At 30.5% G+C, this 21932-nt stretch overlaps 2 protein-coding genes across 2 annotated transcripts; both read left to right on the top strand.

The window, feature by feature from the left end:
• Positions 1-536: 536 nt before the first annotated feature.
• On the top strand, positions 537-2812 carry LOC107359908 (uncharacterized). Its single transcript, XM_015926500.3, has 2 exons — positions 537-731; positions 851-2812. The coding sequence occupies exons 1-2, from the start codon at positions 651-653 to the stop codon at positions 1793-1795; spliced, it is 1026 nt and encodes a 341-aa protein (XP_015781986.2). The 5' UTR covers positions 537-650; the 3' UTR covers positions 1796-2812.
• LOC107359907 (uncharacterized) lies at positions 1928-21905 on the top strand. The gene is made up of 4 exons (XM_015926499.3): positions 1928-2368; positions 17585-17780; positions 18340-18565; positions 21097-21905. The coding sequence occupies exons 1-4, from the start codon at positions 2279-2281 to the stop codon at positions 21674-21676; spliced, it is 1092 nt and encodes a 363-aa protein (XP_015781985.2). The 5' UTR covers positions 1928-2278; the 3' UTR covers positions 21677-21905.
• The last annotated feature ends 27 nt before the right edge of the window (positions 21906-21932 follow it).

Below are 21932 nucleotides of genomic sequence, written 5' to 3'. Positions count from 1 at the left end.
AATTTGAGCTGATTCCAAACAATTATGATCAATTCAAATTTTTATTTATCTAAAAAATCAGTTTGATATCAAGAATCAGATATAAGGTTGACACTTACAGTTCAACAAAAAGGAACCAAAAATGTATTTCCGTTTACACTTTTCCAAATTAATAGATTGAGTTTGCTTCTTTTATTTGATTCAGTTGTCATTCAAATTTAATTGTATTCACTTCAAGTCTTTCATTCTTGATTATTGACTTTACCAATTTTCGATTTTAGAAATTTCTATTTCAAATGCTAAATATTTTGATAGATATTTGTGGATAATTGAAATTGGATGCAATATTTTCTGTTGGAAGGCTAAAAGTTCTTAAAATATGGCCTAGTAATCAATAATTTATTGATTTTCTTGTCTTAATTGTAGTTAAGATAAAAAAATGCAAGTCTGATGTGTAGATTATTGAACAGTCCCTTTTCATATTGTTATGGAAACGCTTGTAAATAATAATCTAAGCGTTTAGTTTATTCACTTTCAACAACTTGAGTATAATTTTCTAAGTGACCATTAACTGTGTTACATAATTTGTCATTCAGTTTTCTGTTATGAATAGTTTATTTAAAATCTGATACTTTCAGACTGTTGGTCTTTCATTCCAATACTTTCAGGTTATGGATCCTATTTCTAGAAGGAAAGTTGGTTCTCTTTTGGAAGCTTTGGAAACCCTTACTAATTGTTTCAACTTGAGAGAAGTAACTATTCTGATTTTCTGTCGGTTCTGTTTCTCTGAATTTATCTATTTATGTTTATCTTTGCTTTGTTTTTCGATCTCTTAATCCTCTTTTATCTCAATCTTATTGTTTAATTCTAGTTGGAAGATGAAATCGTCGAAATACTGTCACCTCATAAATCAGAGACGTCCAAAAAGAAAGAATCGTTCTATGATGCTCCTTCCACAAGTAAATATGATCCAGGTTTCTCCTTTGTTCGCCATCAACAGAGCTCTATTCCTGGCCTTTCAATACCTGAAGAACCTACCGTAAAACCAGCCGAAAAACTACCTGATAGAAGCGGTTTTGGGGATGGCAAATTTGAAAATCGAATAATGCCTGGAATAAGTTTTGGAACTAAAGAAAAGACTGTAACTGATGCCTTTAGAACTTATGAATTTAGAGGAAGAGGAGGCAGTTTTAATACTCCAAGAAGATTTGAAAAGTATAAACCGTATGTGAAAGAAGAGACCACATCGAGTAGTTTATCATCTGATAATCGAATACCAAAATCTGAGACTGATCCATTTACCGAGCGCAAAGTTAGTTATCCTAATGAAAGAGATCCAAGGTCTACTCCTAAACCTGAAGACACTGAAAGTAGACATGACAGAAGTGTAGATGAATCTGACCGAAGTTACAGTCCTCATAGGAGAGATAGTTATAATTCTGGACAACAAAGGTATTTTGATAGAGGTGGAATGAGCAGTAGTAATAGAGGTTATGACAATCGAGGAAGAGGAGTTAGTAGTAGAGGTGGATGGCAAGATAACCGTGGTGGTAGAGGGTTTGGTAGTAATAGAGGTTATGATAACAGAGGTGATGGACCAAGTGGCAGTAATAGAGGTCAAGATAATCGAGGAAGACCATTTAACACTTATAGAGGGCCTGGCAATCGAGGACAAGGAAATGATCATCGTGGAGGTCGCCGAGGTCGTCGCCGAGGTAGAATGAGCCTTGAGGAACAAGAAAGACAAACCAAGGAAATGGACGAAAAAAAGGATGAAGTAGCTAAAAAAATCAGGGAAAGATTGGGTCTACCTTAACCTGAAAACAAATAGGCAAAAAACAGAATCCAAGTTAGATTTTAAGTAAGGTGTAAATGTGAACTACGCCTGTTCAGTAGAACTGTTTCTTTCCTTTAAAACCATCATCATCATCTTATTTCTCGCATTTTAAGATCGAAAGTTATCCAACATTATTAATCATCACTAGTTGATTCTCGTGGTAATCTCAATAATCGAAATCATTTCATCTATACTTTCAACCGAGACGCTTTATATATTAATTGACATCAAACCAACCACCAAACAACAATACAACTCATAATTTATTCGCTAACATTATAACTTCTCACAACGACATCCAAACTCGAATCAAACTTGGCCAAAGTCCATATTTAACCCAAAGTCAGAGTTAAATTAAGTCTAACCTTCCATCCTAAGTAAATCACCTGGATTAATCACCGACTAAAGTGTAAAGACCGCCATTTATCATCAGAAGCCGACATATTCATCACAAAAAGAAACATGAATTTCCAGTCAATTTGCCTGATGATTGCAATGATAATCAATTTAACTATAGTCACTGCGACTTCAACAGTTGCCATTAACACCATTGTAAGTTAAATCGTTTTGATTTCTAACTGTAATTTGTATTTTTCGTGTTTTCTAATTTAAATCTATATCAAAAGTAGCCTCAACCCAAATCATTTTGTACAAAATTAAGACTAAATTTGAAAATAACAATATAGAGAATCTATTCAACACATCCAAACAATTAGAAAACAGTTGCAAATGTCCAAAATACTGCAGTTAAAAATCGCATTAAAATAAGTCTAGTCTTTTCCCTGCCAAAATTCAAGCCTCATTAAGTAAAATTTTACCATTTCTTTAATTTACATTGAATTTTCAATATCAATCATTAACTTTCAATATTCCATTATTCCATAATTCAATGTTTCATTTTCCCATAAACCATTACAACTTGTTAACCTTTCTTTTTTTATAAATTTATGTCTGAACCAAAAAAAACATCGAAACATTAACAATTTAAATGACCAATTCATTGTATCCTTCATTTCGAGTCAAAAGTCAAAAGTAAATTCATTATTTAACTAATCAAAAGACTACTTCTAATTGAATTAAAGCTTAAGCTTGCTGCACAACAGTTATTTGTATGATTATACATTTGAGGCTTTTTTTGTTGCAGTGAACACAAGAAAAAGACAAAATTGTATTCCAATTGATTGCAACAGCAATTTCACCAATCAAAAGAGTACAAATATAACAAGTTCAATTTAATTAATGTAAATCTCAATTAGATTACCAAACAAAATCAGATGAAATATTGAAATGACTTGAAATTGGCTCCCCTTAACCCAACAATATATCAATCTTAAACTCTTTCTGATTTCACCTTTTACTGTCTTGATTGTCTTGTTACGTCTATTGATTTTACCATCTTTTTTAATCAACTCATCTTAAATCTGATTAAGATGTGAAGCAAAATCAACAAATCATTTCAATCATTTCCATCTATTTTTACCCGCAAACCTAAATCAAACAAACCCTTTCTATATCATAACAATTCAACATCTTTTTATTTCCATTTGCAAATAAATGTTCAACCAAAACATTAATCTTTACAAATGAACATCGTAATGATCAAAGCAAACCAAATTGTTCAAACAAGATTTACCTTCAAGAAATTATCACAATTTGAAGAGGAAATTTAAGATTGATTAAATCTGAAACCTAAATACAAAGAGGCAAAAATTGATTAGTTGATCCACAATTAACTCTGACATCTGACAGCATTAACCGTTTCTCCAATAGGCAACATCGATACAACATTGTCTTTTCCCAGAAAACCCAAGTTGATACAATTTAATCATTTCACCTCTTGGCTCTTTACTAATAGACAATATGAAATAATTTATTACCAAAGGTTAACCACCAGCTTTTGATGATGATTAAGGTTAATAATTTACGCTTTTAACCACTTAAATTGTTGCCTCATTTTAATTAAATTTTTGCTTTCTTTTTACCGTCAAGTTTGCTGTTAGCTTGTTGCTGTCACTAATAAAATAGTGACAACCTTTTATAACCATCGTTGGTAACAGTTGTCTTCATTTATTAGCTTTTTTCATTACATTCATTTATGGTTTGTATTCACATTAAATTGTAACAATGGTTGAAATTAGAGTAAATTATTGAAGATCAAGAGACTCTTTTTCACCTGAAGTTGAAATAGAAAGGCTTGAAAACAGTTTCACTGTTTACTTGTTTCATTAATATTATTTATTGCAATTAACTATCATGGTTCAGTTGACTTGAATTAATTTGACAAATTTTCAAATTACATCTTTTCATTGAGAAGCCACTTTTACCTGTTAATCTGTTGAATAATTAACTGTTTCCGTAGATCATTAGTTAAAAGGAAAGATCAGTTAGAGTGTGAAATATGAAGGGAAAATGTTCATTGATAAATGATCAAGATTTGTGATTAACTTGTTCTGATGGAAATCGCATTTTCTCATCAAATTTTGATATACAATTACAATTTTCAATTCTCATATTCCCATGTCTTAAGGCGATAATACTTTGACTGGTTCCTTAGAAGCTTCAATTGAGAAAGATTTACAGATGAAGAGCATAATTAATGTCAATTAACGTTCACTTTTTCTGGTGAAATAATTTATCTTTTTGTCATTAGTTTCAATGAGTTTAGTATCAATAGCAATTGAGGAAAGAGCCTTCAAGTTGCAATGAAAAATGTTGATATTTTAATCAAATAAATGGGTTTGCTTTTCAATTTTGCGACCTTTTGGTTAACAGTTCAAAGCAACTGCTCTGTTTATTGTCCAAATTTTAGAGCCATTTGAATCTTTAAACAAGACTTCGAGCTCTCAACTCAATTGAAAGTGACAAATTTCATTCCATAGATCAAGTTGAATTATGAAAACCTTATTAGCTTCATGGCGAGTTCCGAGATTTTTGGTCTCATCTTTTCTCTTTTATTTAAAATTGATTTTTAGAGTTGAAGCAGAGTTGATAAGAAGTGAGATAATGTTGAGGTTCAGGGATGGTTTTTAGGGACTTTTTAAATTATCCCAAAATCATTGTAACAGTTTTTCATCAAAAGTATTGCTAAAGACATTTTCAAACATTTACATTCCAAAAAACATAAGATTGGTTCAATATTTGATGAAATTTTGTTGATTAGCAAAATTCAGTTCAATTATGCTCTGCTTTGCTCTTCGCACTGAAAATTGTCAGTTGAAAGATTTGGCTTTAATGAGTTTATGAAATTTTTTAAAAGCATCAAGAAGAGGTTTCAAAAAAGTTTAGGATTATTTAAAGATTCCCTAAAACCATCCCTGAGTCTCCAACCCATTAGATTAATTAACTCACATCTTTGCTTTTGAAATGATTTTAAGTCAATAATCTTGCGAACTGCTCGCCATGGATTGACATATGGAAGCCATGAAGTTTTTCATAACTCATAATTTACTCTTTGAAATGTTCGGTTTTAGTATCTCGGGGAGTTCACTGGAAAACTAATTGAAACCTTTTGTAGTTTAAAGTAAAGTTTAACCACGAAAAACAAAGGATTTAAACTCGTCGAGGCAAAATCAGTTGGAAAGACTTTGCAAAAGCTTATCTAGAATAATGATCAACAGAAATTCAATAAAAGAAGATTAAAGTGAAACGATTTAACTCATTGACTTGAGGCTATCATTTGGACAAACAAATGACCAATAATCTGCAAAGAAAATACTTTGACCACATTTAGCCAACAATCACGATTTCAATTACTGATCAGAAAGTTCAACACGAAAAAGTTATAAATCAATGAAATTTTGGAAGATTCAATTCAATTTTAAATCTCCTGCGTTGTCCATGATGAAACGCAATGTTCAAAGTCACAAACTCGACATTTTTCTCTTTACAAGTTTATTTTATCGAAATTAATTTTGAAAATTTTCTCTTTTCCTCAACTTTAAGATTCTCCTTCCATCTCGTCTTATGTCGAAACCTGTAAATATGAACAATTGTTGACTCAAAGCCAATCAAGTTTCAATATCAAATGCTCGGTTAATGACACCATTACAATTGTAATTAAAGCACAAAACTTTGAACTCGTCCAACTTGTATCGTTTATTGAATCAGCTTTTAATTTGCTATTCAGATTTGCCCTTTCAAAGTCACCCAATCAAAGTTGATTGTAATTTGTTCAATTCACCCGAGAATTCAAATTAACCCGACTCTCGATGAATAAACTTAAATTGTTGCTAAAGAGCTGGAAATCCCAATGAAACTGCAAACTAATTTACACTCGAAGACAAAAAATACATAAAAGTTAATCATTATTCGACTCACAATAACAAGACAATAACTTGATTAATAATCTTGTCTGACCATGATAAAACATGAGACTGGCGAGTTGAGCTTGGATAATGAGGAAACCCACAGAGAACCAGAGACACCAAATTAAAGCCAAAGACTCATGAAAACTCATTGCTAATTGATTATAGTTAAATGAACCAGAAAAGTCACTCAATAATTTACTTGTCAAGCAATCTTGAACAATTTGATTTGTAACATAATAAACACTTTGGTTGACAGAGAAAAGCTCATGCAATATGGATTGAGAATTGAATTTACATGGAGAAAGGCAATTATACTTGAAATTACTCATTTAATAGCAATTATTTCAACAGTCATTTTCACCATTTTTCAAGTAATTGTTCAACATTTTGTATTGAGATTTGAAAAGGTTGAAAGCGATGAACGAAGAGAAAAAATTCAATCTCAAGTATCTTATTGTTTCACGAATAGGTGAATAGAACAATAATCCTCATTGAGCTCTTCAGAAGGAGAAGATTATTCACACTTATCTGACAAAAATTCTGATGAATATTGAGCGAATCGTTTTTTCTTCTTCGCTTTTCTACTTCATCCTCTCAACACATTCATCGAGTATTTAAAGGTTGTTCAATTCAATTGCAACAATTGTTATAAAACAATCTCGTCTGTTGAGTAGGAGAAACAATTTCAGATTAAACTTGGAATTTTTTTTCTACTCAGAAAATGAATTTCATTGAAAATGTATTTTTTCAGTTTTACAATTATAAATTGAAGTAAAGACTTGAAAAGTTTTGAATACTTTTCAGGATAACTTTTATAGTTTGTCAAATTATTATGCAAATGACGATCTATTTGCTTCTTTTTACATGTTAATATTAATGATTCACTTTATCATTGAGCACAATAGCATCTGTCAATATGTTTTATTTGATTAAATTGATTGAGTGATGAATCAAATTTTTGAACTTTAGCTTTTCATTCTCAATAATAAATATCGAATCATTTTTGTTAAACACTTTTCAGCCTTTGGATTGATTAACATGGTAAAGTGTTTCACTTGGATTTCCATCCATTTAGATGACGATTTCACTCAAATGATTGCAAATTTAGTTATAAATTATTCATATTCACTGATCACAGATAATCAAATCGTTTTTTGTGTGCAAACTTTAAATTGATTAGAAAAAACTAAAAATTTGAACCAAATTGTTTGATTTACTTAATAAGAACGGATGAAATTAAAAGCTAATAAATTGTGTGTTAACCATAAAGAGTGAAAGTTTAACTACATGTATATGGAAATCTGGTTTCCACCAAGAAAGAAATCGAAAACCCTATAAATATGATCATGAAGTGTAAGAGGTTAGTAAAAGATTTTTCCTGCGAGTCAAGAGTTGGAACTCTGTGAGTTTTCAGTAGTGTGATCATTATCGTGTGATAATATGAAGTTTCCTTTATTTTTAAAGGGAAAGAAATAGCGAATATCATATCAAAATGGAATAAATGACTGAAGTTTTGTATAAAATGTTCAAGTGGTCTCCATTAGTTTTGGAACAAGCTTCAAGCCGTGTATTGAAAGAATTATGAGCATTGTCTGACATCGTTTCAGTCACCTCAGAGATTGCCTCTTCCAGGTCAGTTAAGGTTTTTAAACCAAAACCAGAGTTTCAAAAGGTTCAAAAAGCTCCATAGAAAGAAATATTCTCTGATGAAATTGGTTGAAAACTTAGCACAAAGTCTCGAAGACTTCCTTTGTTCGATGGAGTATCGAGCCATCTTATATGAAAACAGTACGACCAACAGTATTCTTCCAACTGTCTAAAGTCATTAAAGAAACACCCAAGATCTAATAATTGAACAAGAAGTGGCTGAAGGTGCCACCAATTTGGAATATCGATGTCAATAATTCGATGAAAATAATTTAAATAGCAAATAATTGAAGCCAATAATGATATGTTCATCAAGTTTTTGGAAAAAAGTCTTTTCAATAACGAAAAAATCCCAAATTGATTAAAATTTCTTCCTTCAAAACGGCATTCAGTAGATTTCAGAGAATAAGTTATACGTTTCTGCTTCAATTACAGTCATGGAATCTTTATTTGCTTTTAATTTTAATTTAATGCAATGTCAATATAATAGAATTAATTATTCCTTATGATTCATGGTAAAATGTAAGTTTTTTCAGTGAAGCTGATAAAACAAAAGCTGAATAGACATTCATTTCATCTTGACTTTTCAATTTGTTTTAACTTTCAAAGTTAACAATAAGTGAATTTTTGTCGGTTAAATGCGGTCAACTTTCAATAAACTTGATTAAATCTTGATTGCATTGAATTGAGACTGAATTAACCTGTCTAACCTCACTGTTAACTCGATTGGTTGCTCGACATTCACAGGAACCAGAAAAAAAGATCAACAGAAACTATATTTTGAGCTTTTCTTTTTTACTTTACCTTCTTATTGTAGAGATAATTTGATTTGGACAAAAATCTATTCCAATTATCGTCAACAAATTTAACACCAATTTAATTTGATTGAAAGGAAACAAGCCAGTGAAAATGAAATGATCGAGTAAATTAATTTGTTGTTTCAATCAAATTCAATTTGAATGGAGTAAAAGAAACGAGAAAAGTTTCTCAGCAACAATCATTATCCTAAAGTTACCTTTCATTAGATTATCATGACTATTAAAGAGTTTATCAAATTGTAAACAATCAAAGGTGAAAACAATTGCTGGCTAGACTTTAATAAAATTATTAATTGAACAGAACAAGAATTTTCTTTTCAATTCGAAAAAATCTTTTTCTTCTGAAAAACATTCTCATTATTATCTCAACATGAAATGACGGTATTTGCTTTATCCTTATTTATCCAAACGAAAACCATAAACGATGAAATGATTCACAATAAAAAATCTAATAATCAACAAGTGTTTAACATAATGGTTATTAAAAAGGAAAGGTAACAATTTATTGATTTATTTGGCTACAGTTTCGCTCTTTGCTTTTTTCACTCAACCTATTAACGTTAACCTTTTTTTAATGTTCAATATATGCTAATTTGGAATTGGGTTAACTTTGTTAACGAAAATGAATTGGTTCATGTTGATGAGCGATGAAAATGAATAAAATGGCAATAATAATAACAATAATTAATGAGCCTAATTTGCTGGAAAATATATTGAAATGGGAAAGATTTATTTTCATGGCAGAGCTTTGAGCTCATTTAAGATTTTGTTTAATCAAATTTTTCTTCAACTTAATTCATTTCAACATTTTTTTGTTTTCAAACAGAATTGAGAAAAGTCTAAATTATGATCGCATTGACTATTGTTGACTAATTATGGCTTAATTAAGAAGTGGATAAGCTTGTAGCTTCGGATGCTTTCGATTTACAGTCACGCACAGACTAATTAGCTTGCATCAGGTATCATCACAATGGTTTGCTCATTAGTAAGCTCTAAGTACAGGGTATCCTTAATAGTTTGACTGAGATAAAGGTCATGGTTTTTCGAACGTTGGTCGGTCAACTATTGTCTGAGTCGAAAAAACCAAATCGCGATTTTTTTATCTAGTGTTAAGTTGCGTTCACGTATACTCTCATTTTTGATGATGCACTATTTTCTATTTGATTGCAATTTGATCAGTTCAATTTCATTTTTGTTGATGAATCCTTTCTAAAAGCTTGCTCTTGATTTGATTGGATAGTTAAACAGTTTAGCTGAAAAAGACTCACAGTGTACACTCAAATTTCACATCTTCATAGTAACTAATCATCTTCCACTGTTTCATTATTTGCACAGCTATTAAAATAATGTTGGTATGTGATCTTGTCTTCCGATGAAATCGATGTACAATTTTTTCATTGATTCATCTTTTCATCTAAAACTTGATGCCTTCAACCACTAGATTCTGCAACTTTTAAGGAAGGTAATATATTCAATATATTATATTGGTAATAAATAAAATCTGATGAATAAAAGCAGAACAAATTTAGTAGGTTTACTCTTGCTTCGCATTAAGCATCATAAAGGGTGGACCAAAAGTAGGGCCCTGGCATAGATCTTTCAGACTTTTGTATTTTTCGGTTGAGATTTTAGTAACTTTACGATTTGCGCCTGTTTTTCTCAAGCTTGAAATACCTTTATCAGTTTTTAACAATTTTAGAAGCAGTTAAACAAGTAATTCTAAGTCTTTGAAACTCAATTCAAATTGTAATTGTGCTCGATTGCGACTGAATGCAATTTCTATTCTTTTACAATCTTTTCGGTTTGATTTGACTTACTTTTGCACTTGGAAAAACGTATTTTGCTTTCGAGTTTAAAGTTTACAAGAAGTAATGTTTTAATAATTCAATTTATTTAATTATATTTATTTTTTTAAAAAGTTTTTAGGCTATTTTTTAAAAATTTTGGAATAATGATTGTAACATGGTCAATAGATACTTAATCGAAACTTAAATTTTTCAGTTATAACATCATAGAGATAAATAGCGCTTTTACTCTTTATAAATATCAGGATTTCATCATTAGTTGCACTTGGAGTTAAAACTATATCAGAAAAATGGAAATGTGTCTGTTTGTTCGCTTCCATCTTTTGTGACGTACACTTATCATCAATACTGAACTGGAAAAATTCAAAATATAAATGCTACTATTCAGTCCCGTTGCATGATATTGATGTCCCGAGTTTCTTAACTTTTAATTGATGCAGCCAATGAATGATGACCAAAATTTGAGGTTTGTTTCATCGATGTGAACAGAAATGAACTGGTTGTCAGTTTCCAAAAGAGATCCTGCATTCGAACAAGTTTTTTCGAGCATTGTCTTCGCATACGACTCTCTAAAATAAGAAAAATCATTAGAATCATAATTATTAATACAAAAAAATGAATTAATAAGGGAAACAAAGTTTATTTTCATATTATGAGCAAAGAATAAAGGAATCGAATAATTACCCTTTATGACCTTCAAAAAAAACTGCAAAGTTCTTTGGTACTTTACAATATCGCGCAGTCGATAACTTTCTTCACGCCAATTTATCGGGATTATTTTCCTCCCAGATTCGACAAAAACATCAGAAACAAAATCTAAGTGAACGAAATGTGTCTTTATTCATTTATCTGCTCGAAATTTTTTATCTACCAGAAGCAGAAAATTCTTGTCAAATACTTTGATATGCAAATCTTCATCACTCAATCTTTCTCTTTTGGCTATGGCGATGTAGTAGTTTTGTTTAGTGCTAACAATACCGCAATTACAGTTACGAAAACATTGTGGTTTGAATCCAGCAGATGTTAATTTATGAGATTTGAGTAATTCTTCTGAAACTGTAGTTTGCAAATTGCACCAACGAACTGCGTGCAACAAGTCCTCAAGTAGCCCTTCTCTAGGTGTGTCGTATACAACCCATTTTATTATTGCATCGAAAACTTGCTTTGCTGCGTGAATATTGAGGTCTAATTTGCAAATATATTCAATCGTCTCAATCGGGTAGATCAACTTTTGAACTCACTATTTTTGTGAAACAACGGCAAATGAATGCATTTAAAACAGTTGAATTGATAATACTGGAATTCCTGCTCACTTGAGGTATAATGCAATCGAGATTTTCAATTGAAAAATTACTCTTAAAATGACGGCCAGCTTCAGACAGGATTAAGATCTAAGATTCTTCTTTTATGAATTAGCAACTTTTGCTTTACAATCGACAAGTCAATTTTATATGGTTTTTTTGGCTGTACATCGAAGAATATATTTTTTCAAACGATTTTAATAATTTTGACATTCTTGTTCTCATTAGGTTTGACAGGTAAAATTTGACAACAATTTTTTAGAATTGAATTGCTTCAGTTAGATTAGACTTACAGGCACCATTTAAGTGTTAAAATGAAGGTACACTTTGCAAGCACATGTTGGGCAGAAATAAATAAATTTCGACCAAAAATTGCTAAGTTATTATCTTAAATGGACAAAGGCATCAAATCTGATTTTTTTATATCTTTGCATCCATAGAAATGTAATCCACCAATTTTCCTTTGGTTGCTTTGACAGCTAAATTAGCACGCGTTTCTATGAGTGATCTTCCATAATTGGTTCTTATATGAATTGCGATTCCAGCTTCTTCAATGAAATAGATACGATTTCTTGCAAAAAATTCGATAGCAAGAAACCTCATTGCAAAATTATACCTATGATTAGTTGTATCACGACATTACGGCGCGCAGGAATAAGTGAAATTCGCTTGAATGTACAATGAAGTTTATCCAATTATCGATGAACCATAGATATGCAACAGATGATGATTATGGTTCGAATTGAATTGTTTAGTTAGATTCTAAATAATCATATATATTTAAGTTAATCCTGTTACATTGAATTCTTCACTCTTTCGTTTTCTCGCTTTCTTTTTGGTTAATGATAAATGGTAAAATACAAATGGACTATGTGTAGCCGCAATGCAACTTTAGAAAGGCATTTTAAGCGTATATATAAACTGTCTTTCGAGTTGGATGTTTGATGAAAAAATCTGGCATCTTAAGCAATTTATCCATAGATTCTGTGTCAGGCGCTTCAGCAATAATTGTTTCAAACACTTCATCGATATCATCAATTTTTAGATGTGGTTAAGCAATTAGTCTTCCGATAGTTTTCGGAACTTGATTTTCCTCAGTATTTTCCGCAGTATAAGAAGTAACCATTCCATATTTCGCTGATGTCAGCTTCATGATTGTGTTGACCAGTCAATTTGAATATACCATTAGTGAGATTTGCACAGGCTTTGCATGTGACACATTTATAATATATAGTTGTTGATGTTGATGAATGTTTACTAAACAGCTAATTATCAAATTTGATTAAAGGTTTTCCTTTGTTTGATTCAATGAAATCATAGAAAGAGGACAAATTGCAAACAATTGACAAATTAACCTCAAAATAAAGTGTAACAATTATAAAATTTGTTTCATTTTAATAATTTTCGGTTACAGTCTAGTTAGACGGACAAGACGCGTAGTTAGCAAGACTTTTAAATCATTATCCAATCAAGACAATTAGTTAAATTAACAATCCTTTTGTCCGTGTAACTAGACCTAATTTTCTTACCTAGAGACTTACTTCTTGAAATCCAATAACACTTCAACGATATAATTATTATTTGTTTTAATCAGTGGTTCGAACTCGCTATCTCTATTCATATTTCCTCGTTTACGTGAATGTTCATTGGAAACAAATTAAAGTTAGCTTTAGGTAAATATTCATTGTAATCTCTGCTTCACGAAAAGTTAATTTGTGTTAAAAGTATACAATCGATGGCGTTAAGAACTGCGCGTTTTTCATTCATTCAATATATTAAAAATATTCATTACAAAAAGTCATCAATCTTTTCATATAACCTACACAAATTTTCAAGAAGCTTTACATCAGGTCAAAAATGTTTCGAGTACGCCATGCTCGTTTTATCAATATTGTTGATATGCATGGTGTAAACTATCGCATGCCAAAAGTAATAATATATAGGTAGACAAAAATTATATATTTGAAATTCTCGTTGAATTGAGAGTAAAGCTCGCTCGAGTCAGAAATTACCAATTCTTATGAATCTATCAAACTTTCACAACAGATGCATGGAATTATTCTTACACTTTGAATACTGATTTCATCTGCTTCAATCTGCTTTCATTAAAAAACTCCAAAGAAGCAAAAATTGTTATTTTCTTGCAATGAATTTCTTTATACAATGTTTTATTTTAGTTATAAAGCTTTCTGTATCGGCGATTCCAGTAATAATAAACTAATAAAAGAGTATTTTTTGAGTTAAAGATAACGAATTTGAATGTAATTTAAAGATTCAGAATGAACACTGGAATCAGTTTGATAATAGGATTAACTGATTTACAATAAGCATATCTCGAGTCAAAAGAAGCAGAAGCATTTCTTAATAAAAATATCCATTCACTTTCCGCTTCTAATCCAAAGTTTCCATTTTATTGAGTTCCTATCTATTCACAGCACTTGTTTACTATAATGGACATGATCATATTCACATTCACTTGTCATGAAAAGAATCCCATGCATTGAATCATAATCACTTTAGTCCAGACTAACAAAAAACTTGAGAAAAAAAATGAAAGCAAAAAACAAATCAGTAAACATCTCAAACGTCTACAAAAAAAGATTCACAAAATTTGCAGAAAATTCTGAAAAGTATAGATCAAGAGTAGACAGAATTGTGAATTTTACTTGAAAAGTTTCAACTGAATCCACTCATTAGTCTACTCGATCAATGCTTACTTTAAATCTCAACTAATCCAACTAATGATAGCCAACTAATCCAGATTTGTGATCCATTGAAACACAGACTGGCATTGGAATGAATAAAAAAAGCTCAACACTTGGAACTTGGAAAATCGTGTTCATTTTTTTCACCATCACTCCTGTTTATCCTAAAATGAACAGTAAACATCCAATTTTTTCTTCCCTTTCATGTGAATCAACTTGCATCTCCGTCTGTTCCTTTATTTACTCCAAGTATTTAGTTTTTTATCACATAATATTTAAACAGAATCTTTATCTTGATCGCTATCATAAAAATGTCAAAGTAAATTCTAAGCCCCTCAGAATTGATGAAAAACTTTTCTCCCAACAATAATCAGTCGGAAGTGCATCATGACCATAAAAAAAGGGTAAACCAAATCAGTCGACATTGAAGACAAAAAGAGTAATTAAAAGCTTGGAGTGATGATAATTTTCAATGTTATCATCGTCATTAATAACAAGCTATTATAACAAATATTGAACATGAAACAAAACATTATTGGTGAACAAAACACTAATCTTATCAGGCCTTGTTAACAATCAACTGATTAAAGCCATGTAAAGCAATAAACTCATGAGAATTGATTAAATTATAATTATCATTGTTATCCAAGAAACAAAAGTAGCTCGCTAAATTGAGTTGAAATTTTGTTGAGTAAACCTTTTCTTCATTTGTTGTAAAATTACATGAAATATTATTTTTCACTGAAAAAAGGTAAACTGAGAAGAAGAAAAAAAGATATTCAATTGAATTTTTTTTCTTTGCAAATGATAAGTTGCTCTGTTTGTACCAACACAGGTAAAGCATTTTTAAACAAACAAGAAAACATTGAATTATTTTGTTCCATCAGGGAGTTTCAAACTGGGAATGATAATGATAACCATCTGAGGATCAACAATTTTACCAGTAATGAGACTCGATATTTTTGTTGATTAACTTTACTCTTGTTTCCTCATGTAATGATGGAAAAAACTTTTTCAATGGAAAATTGAAGAATCCAAAATGCATGGTTATTCTCACTTTTTTCATGACAATCTTTTCTATTAGATAATTCTTGTATTTTCGTCTTCTTTTTTTTCAAGTTTCATACTTTCTCTTGTTTGTCATGTTCTTGAGTGAATTGATATTTAAATTGTTCTTAGCGTCATTATTTGTTTATCTTCATCTTTTATGTTGCACCAAATCTTTAGAGATTCAAAACATTTCGATTTTTTGTACTCTTCTTCACTTGAAGACACTCAATATTTCATATTGAAACATGATTCACTCGAGTTTCTTTAAAGAAGAAAAAGTGGTTTACGAAAATTTCGATTGAATGTTCTGTAAAGTTCTGTAAAGATCTGTTAGTTTACAGTTTTTTTTCTGTTCGAACCTTCTTCTGTCCAAGTTGGATTAAGTGAAAACAATTATTGTAACAAAGAAAAACTCGAAATTCAACTGAACTTTATCTTGTATTTAAACTTTTATTGTTGTTTTTGGTGAAAAGAAAAATAATGGAGAAAACAAAAAATGAATTTGTTCCAATTATTTTTTGTTTCTTGCCAAATTCCAGAACTTTGATGGAATACAAATTATTCTGATGAATTGGGTGAGGTTGGATTGGGATCTTCAGTGTATCAATTGAAGTTACTCAATATAATTATTTTCATCAATTCAATCAAGTAATGTCAAACTGACACAAGAAGCAAGAAAAAAAAGTTGAGGAAAAATTGAACTCTACAGAGAGAGAAAGAGAGAGAGCTAAAAAGTTCAGGAAACTTTCATTTCCTGCTGTCCAGAATAACAATGGAATCAACAGAATGGGTGAAAATAATACGAATTGATTTCAAATTGTATTTTGTTTAAGATAATAACGTGATTGGATAAAGTCTTGATACAGAATCTGTTGCTGCTGTGATGTTTACTGAATTTCAGAATCGCTATCAAATAATTGATAAACCTTTTTAGTTGATTTGAAATTGAACATTTAAAGGTTTCAATTCTTGCTCTTAATAGTCTTTCGAGGAAATGTAAATTTGTTTAGTGATTAACTTGTCATATCAAATGGAAAGATGGATTTATAAGAATTCTCCAAAATAAAGTATTAAAAGAGTGAAAAGACTTTCCGTAGTTCAAAAAGACTCATGATATTTATAATTTTTTGATTTAAATTGAAATTCGCAGACATATTTGTTAAATGTAATTTTCAAGCATTAAAGTTTTGATTCATTTTATCAAGTCAAGAGGAGTTGAAAAGATGCAAATGTTTTAATTAAACTGTTAAATAAGATGCATCAAGATTATAAGATTACAAGATTCATCAATTGTTCTAGCTCTATTGATGGAATACTAGAAACTAGTTTATGATGAAACACAATTATTAAAGCTAACATTTTTGTAAATAAAATGACAAAGAAACTGTTTGCTTGAATTTTCGCTTGTAAAACACATATTTTAAGTATATCATGAAACAAATAAAAGTTTTTGCGTTGAATCCTTTCAATAGATCCAGTTCAATTTGATCACGAGAAATATTTTAATAACTTTTTCCCCTTCGATGCATTTTAATCTGCATGCAGAGTCTAAATGAGAATTGCTGTATTACAAGCCAGAACAGCACGCATAGCCATTCAACAGAATCAAAATTTGATTTAATTTCATGTTTACATGTCATCATAATCAACTTGGAAAAATGATCAAATCATTTATTCTTAAAAACAGATTTGTTTATATGTTAATAAGCTGAAATAGATTGGCTTTAGTATTGGTTACTCAAACTTGAACCATCAAAAGTATCTTTAGCTAATGTAGTAACGCGAAAATGGTTCAAATACAATATATTACTCTTTTTATCACAAAAGTTCAGCTTAAAATGATCATGAAGAGTTTCAATGACTCAGAGGTAATCTTTTCTTGAATACCTTGAAAACCAAAGTCAACATTTTTAACCTTTCTAATTGCCAATTAGACTCGACTTTCTTTACCTACAACAATTGAAGTCTACCTTTAACGAGTCAACTTAAACGGGAATTAGCAAAAAGATTTGTGTTGAGCAACTTTAACAATTGAAAACTTTAATCACTAATCTGTAATCCTATTGTTTCACTTTATAATACTTTCTTCTGCTTTTCATCTTCTTCCATCTTCTTTCATCTTTCAAACCAACCAGGAAAATGAAGTGACTTCATCTTCATCACTTTTACCTTCAACTTTATCAACTCCTTCTTCCCATCGAACTGGTAAACAATTTATTGATGAATTGGTCCAAAATGGTACTCTTGATTCAATTCCAGGTAAACAGATTATCAAACTTCTTGATCCACCAACCAAAGGATTGATCAATAAGATAATTCATTCCATGAAAGGTAAGAAAAGTCTGATTGAACCGAACCTTACAAATCGTAAAATAAAAGAAATGAAAAAATCTGTTGAATAAGTTTGCATTCTCAGTCAATCATATTCTTTATATTGATAATGGTCAGATGAGAAAAGGTCAACTTTAGATTCAATAAAGAATCTGAAATTAGCGCAAAAACAAAGGATGATAATTGAATAAGTAAATTGTTCGTTTGAGGTAAGTTTCTTCATCGATAGATTTTATTCCTTTCCATTTGTTCCTCTTCTCAGGATGGCACAAGATGACCAGAAAAATAATAAAAAGAGATTGACCAATAAAATGTTGCACATCATTATCATTTGTTTCATCGTATTTACTCTTATTTCTACTCAACTTGACCATTAATTGAGTGTCAAGATGACCATTGAAAGTATTCAAGTTGCACTGAATTTCAAGTTTGTTTTGTATCGAGTCAAGTTTAATCAAACAACTAAAGTGTTTGTTTGACTTTCATTGGGAAAAGGAAAACTTTATCAAAATGATGAATCATTTTAAACTTTTGCTCGTCTTTTTCTTCTCCTTCATAGACTCGACTATGGACAATGTTGACCTGATTGGACTTTCGGGTATTGAAGTTCTTAGACTGGTTGAGAAACAATCAAAAGGACAGGTTAGTTCGAGCTTAAACAATGTGGCCGAAAAAGATTTGGCTTCAAGATGGAACCAATTGAAGGAAAGTTCAACTCAAAGCAAATCTAAACGAGCTGGACCCGACTCAATGTCAGGCTGGGTTGTCGGTTCTTCAAAACGAAGGTAATCTAATTTTCATTTTTCAGCGAAAAATAATCAATCGAAAATGTAAAAGTTTCAGTTGATAAAAATATTCATAGAGAAAAAGCAGATTCAAAGAACTTTCAACTTTTCCATTTTACTCATCATTCAAGTCTAATCTGGAAAATGCTCAAACTATTTCGTTCGATTTAATCTCGCCAAGTTAGACTTTTCAAACTAAGAGATGAAACTTCGCCATGACTTACAAAGCATTGATTATACAGAACTGGAGTTTTGCATGAAGAGAAAATTATTGACCAAACATTCACTGAATTATCTCATTTGGTTCGCATTTTATGCAAAGTTATTAGTAGAAAAGTAAATCAAATGAAATGAGCAGAACGATAGCGATTAACAGCAACAATCTTTTACGATATTTTTCACGTTAACTCTTTTTTCATCAAATTAAATTCTTGTCACAATATCGAAGTGAATGTTTTCACTGGAAAAATCTAATGAGTTAAGCTTATAAGTGAAAGTCGAGCATAAATCAATATAAAATTTGTAACCTTTAACTGATCAAATCCTGAATTGCGATTAACAAAGTTATTCAAAATCAACTGTAAAAATTGATTGGAGTTGACCAAGGAATTATCAAGTTTACATATTTGTCCTCGCCAATCCATACGATGAGAACTCTAAATTAGCAAGCTTAACATGAATACAACTATTTACTAATCAACTATGAATTTTTACCAACAAGAATTAATCTTATCCAAAGTTGAAAGTAAATAAAAGTTTACCAAGCAAACTAAGGCAACATTAATTATTCCATCAGCATCTCAATGTTGTAGCAATAATTTGGTTTTACTTCATCTTTTGAAACTTTTTTGCTTCCAACGCAACATTTTTATAATAATTTTAATGTATAATAATGTAAATATTAATAGAAGCAAATCTAAGCCCAAATAGTCCACAAGTTTACCCAATCATATTTACATTGAGCGTTTCAACTGAAAGGTTCAACTAAAAGGCAAACTCATTTGCTTTTTTTTCAAACAATTCTGAGGAACCAAACAGAGATGAAGATGAGAAAATGTGGAAAACAGCATTTAAGGTAAATCCAGATAATTTCGCCTTTTAATCAACAACGAAGAAATAGTTTCTTTGTTTCATCGCAGTTATGATTGGAAACCATGAACACACCAAGTCCATTGATCTTGAAGAGGAAAAGTAAAGTTGATAAGTTTCCCTGCTGATGTAAATCTATTGTTCATTTCAATTCTAATTTTCTCCCAATACTTTGACATTTCCAATTCAGGATGGTTTTATCACTCCATGAGCTATAGGTAAAGTTCCGGAAGCTTTTTGTTAATCAGATGAGTTTCACAATTGAGATTTTAGTCGACGAATCGAAGGAACAAAGGAAAGAGAAAGAAAGAAGAAAATATCAATTTCTGTTTCAAATGTTCGCCAATTGTTTAGTTTTTTATTAAATTTTCATGTAAACATGTTGACCTTGAAAATTCTGATTCCAATTTTTTCCATTTCTCAATTCGTTTACAATGGAATTACATTTTTTCCCTGTTAATGTAACAAACAAACAAAAACTTTGTAATTCACTCCCTTTATCATTATACTCTTTTTGTGATAAACTTTACTCTTTTTTTTTGGGAAATCATTTTCTTTCCGATTAATTACCTTGAGAATTATTTTTTCATCTGTTTTCACTTGTTTAACGGGAATTTGATGATTTGTCAGATTCCATTGTCACTTAATGTTTCTACTTCATTCAAATCGTCAAATATTCAATTAGGAATGGAACCAAAATTTAAAGTCTCTCATGAATATTATCAAACAGTTTTATCAATTGTCATTTTTCGTTTAATGCAATTTCATTGTCATCATTCTTTATCATGTTATTATCAAAACTTCATTTTCTTATTTCCTTTCTTTTCGATTATCTTTTCTTTCCCTTGTATTCATTTCATTTCAAGGAAAGAAAAAGTTCATGAAAATTTAACAAGAATCGCTTTTTCACAAGTTTCACTTAGCTGTTGCCAAAAATTCTTAGCAAAAGATACTTTTCATGTAAAATTTGTAGGAACTAAAATGCTAGTAATCAATTCAGAGACTATGATTTACTTATTTCCTGATTTTTATCTGAATATTAAATGAATAACTCACCATGTTTCGAGATGAACATAGTTGGCCATTTTGTTCAGATAAATTAGCTATGACTAAAGAAGTTATGTTCTTTATGAAGCGAGTCATGATTATTCTGATCAATATTCATAATGATTATTTGATAAAATTTTATTCGAAATTTGAAAAAAAGTTCGACTCCATATTTCCAATTCTCTCCGATAGATGGGGAATCATTATCAATAGACATTGGATTTTTCACTCCCAGTTGAGAGCTGGCATCCTGTGTCAAAAAGTTGAACTATTTTCCGAACGAAATCTAAATCTTCGAACCAATCTGAATAATTTTATGTCAACTGGAACTATTGAAATGTGATCAGCAAATCGATTTTTGAAAAATGCTAATTGTTCTTTTCTTTCTTTTACAGTGCTAGAAGTGTGCAGCCCGAAGAGTTTACTGGTTCACCAAGTAAACGCAACTTTGATGAAATTGATCGATCAGAATTATCTGGTTTTGCTGGTAAAAGAAATTTCGATGAAATCGACCGATCTGCTTTTGTCGGTTTCAATGGAAAACGAAATTTTGATGAGATCGATAGATCAGGTTTGGCTGGATTCCGAGGAAAGAAAAACTTCGATGAAATAGACAGAAGTAGCTTTACAGGTTTCACCGGAGGCAAACGGGATAATCATTATTACCTTCGACAACTGGGCTTACCCTTTGGCTATCGATTGGCAAGCTTGGCACACAATGCGGACAAGAAAAATTTTGACGAAATTGATAGAACAAATTTAAATGGATTTCGAGGAAGAAGAAATTTCGATGAAATTGACTCCTCTGGGTTTACAGGGTTTTATAAAAGGAATTATGACGAGATTGACAATTCTGGATTCAATGGGTTTGTAGGTAAAAGAAATTTTGATGAAATTGACAGATCTGCATTCAGTGGGTTCACCAAAAGAAATAATGCTCTGAATGAGGAAAAGTTGAAGACGCCAAAGGCATGAAAAGAGTTAAATGTTTATCACTCATTCATGGTTATATCGTAATTTGTTTCATGTGAAATGCGTTTTCCGTTCACATTTATCTTGCAATTTTCATTCAAATAACTTTAATTGCTTTCTTCTGATTCAAACAGAAAAACCAAATTCAAGAATCTAAATGTATGATAAAATTTCAATCAAAAATTGTATGTTCCTGTGAAAACTAATAAAGCTGTTGATTTTCATAGTTTAACTTGATGTTTGAATGAAACAATGAAAC

This window comes from Tetranychus urticae, chromosome 3 (genome assembly GCF_039701765.1).
Source record: "Tetranychus urticae isolate SD_2017Ah chromosome 3, NJAU_TeUrti_SD_1.0, whole genome shotgun sequence".
Taxonomy (NCBI): Eukaryota; Metazoa; Arthropoda; class Arachnida; order Trombidiformes; family Tetranychidae; genus Tetranychus; species Tetranychus urticae.
Note: the sequence above shows the minus strand (reverse complement) of the source record. Positions and strands in the feature narration are given on the sequence as shown.

Bases quoted from the DNA above. Each gene is read 5' to 3' on its own strand.
- LOC107359908 (XM_015926500.3), top strand. From the start codon at position 651: ATGGATCCTATTTCTAGAAGGAAAGTTGGTTCTCTTTTGGAAGCTTTG. The intron at 732-850 runs GTAACTATTCTG...GTTTAATTCTAG, and splicing joins ATTGTTTCAACTTGAGAGAA to TTGGAAGATGAAATCGTCGA.
- LOC107359907 (XM_015926499.3), top strand. From the start codon at position 2,279: ATGAATTTCCAGTCAATTTGCCTGATGATTGCAATGATAATCAATTTA. The intron at 2,369-17,584 runs GTAAGTTAAATC...CAAACCAACCAG, and splicing joins CAGTTGCCATTAACACCATT to GAAAATGAAGTGACTTCATC. The intron at 17,781-18,339 runs GTAAGAAAAGTC...TCTCCTTCATAG, and splicing joins GATAATTCATTCCATGAAAG to ACTCGACTATGGACAATGTT.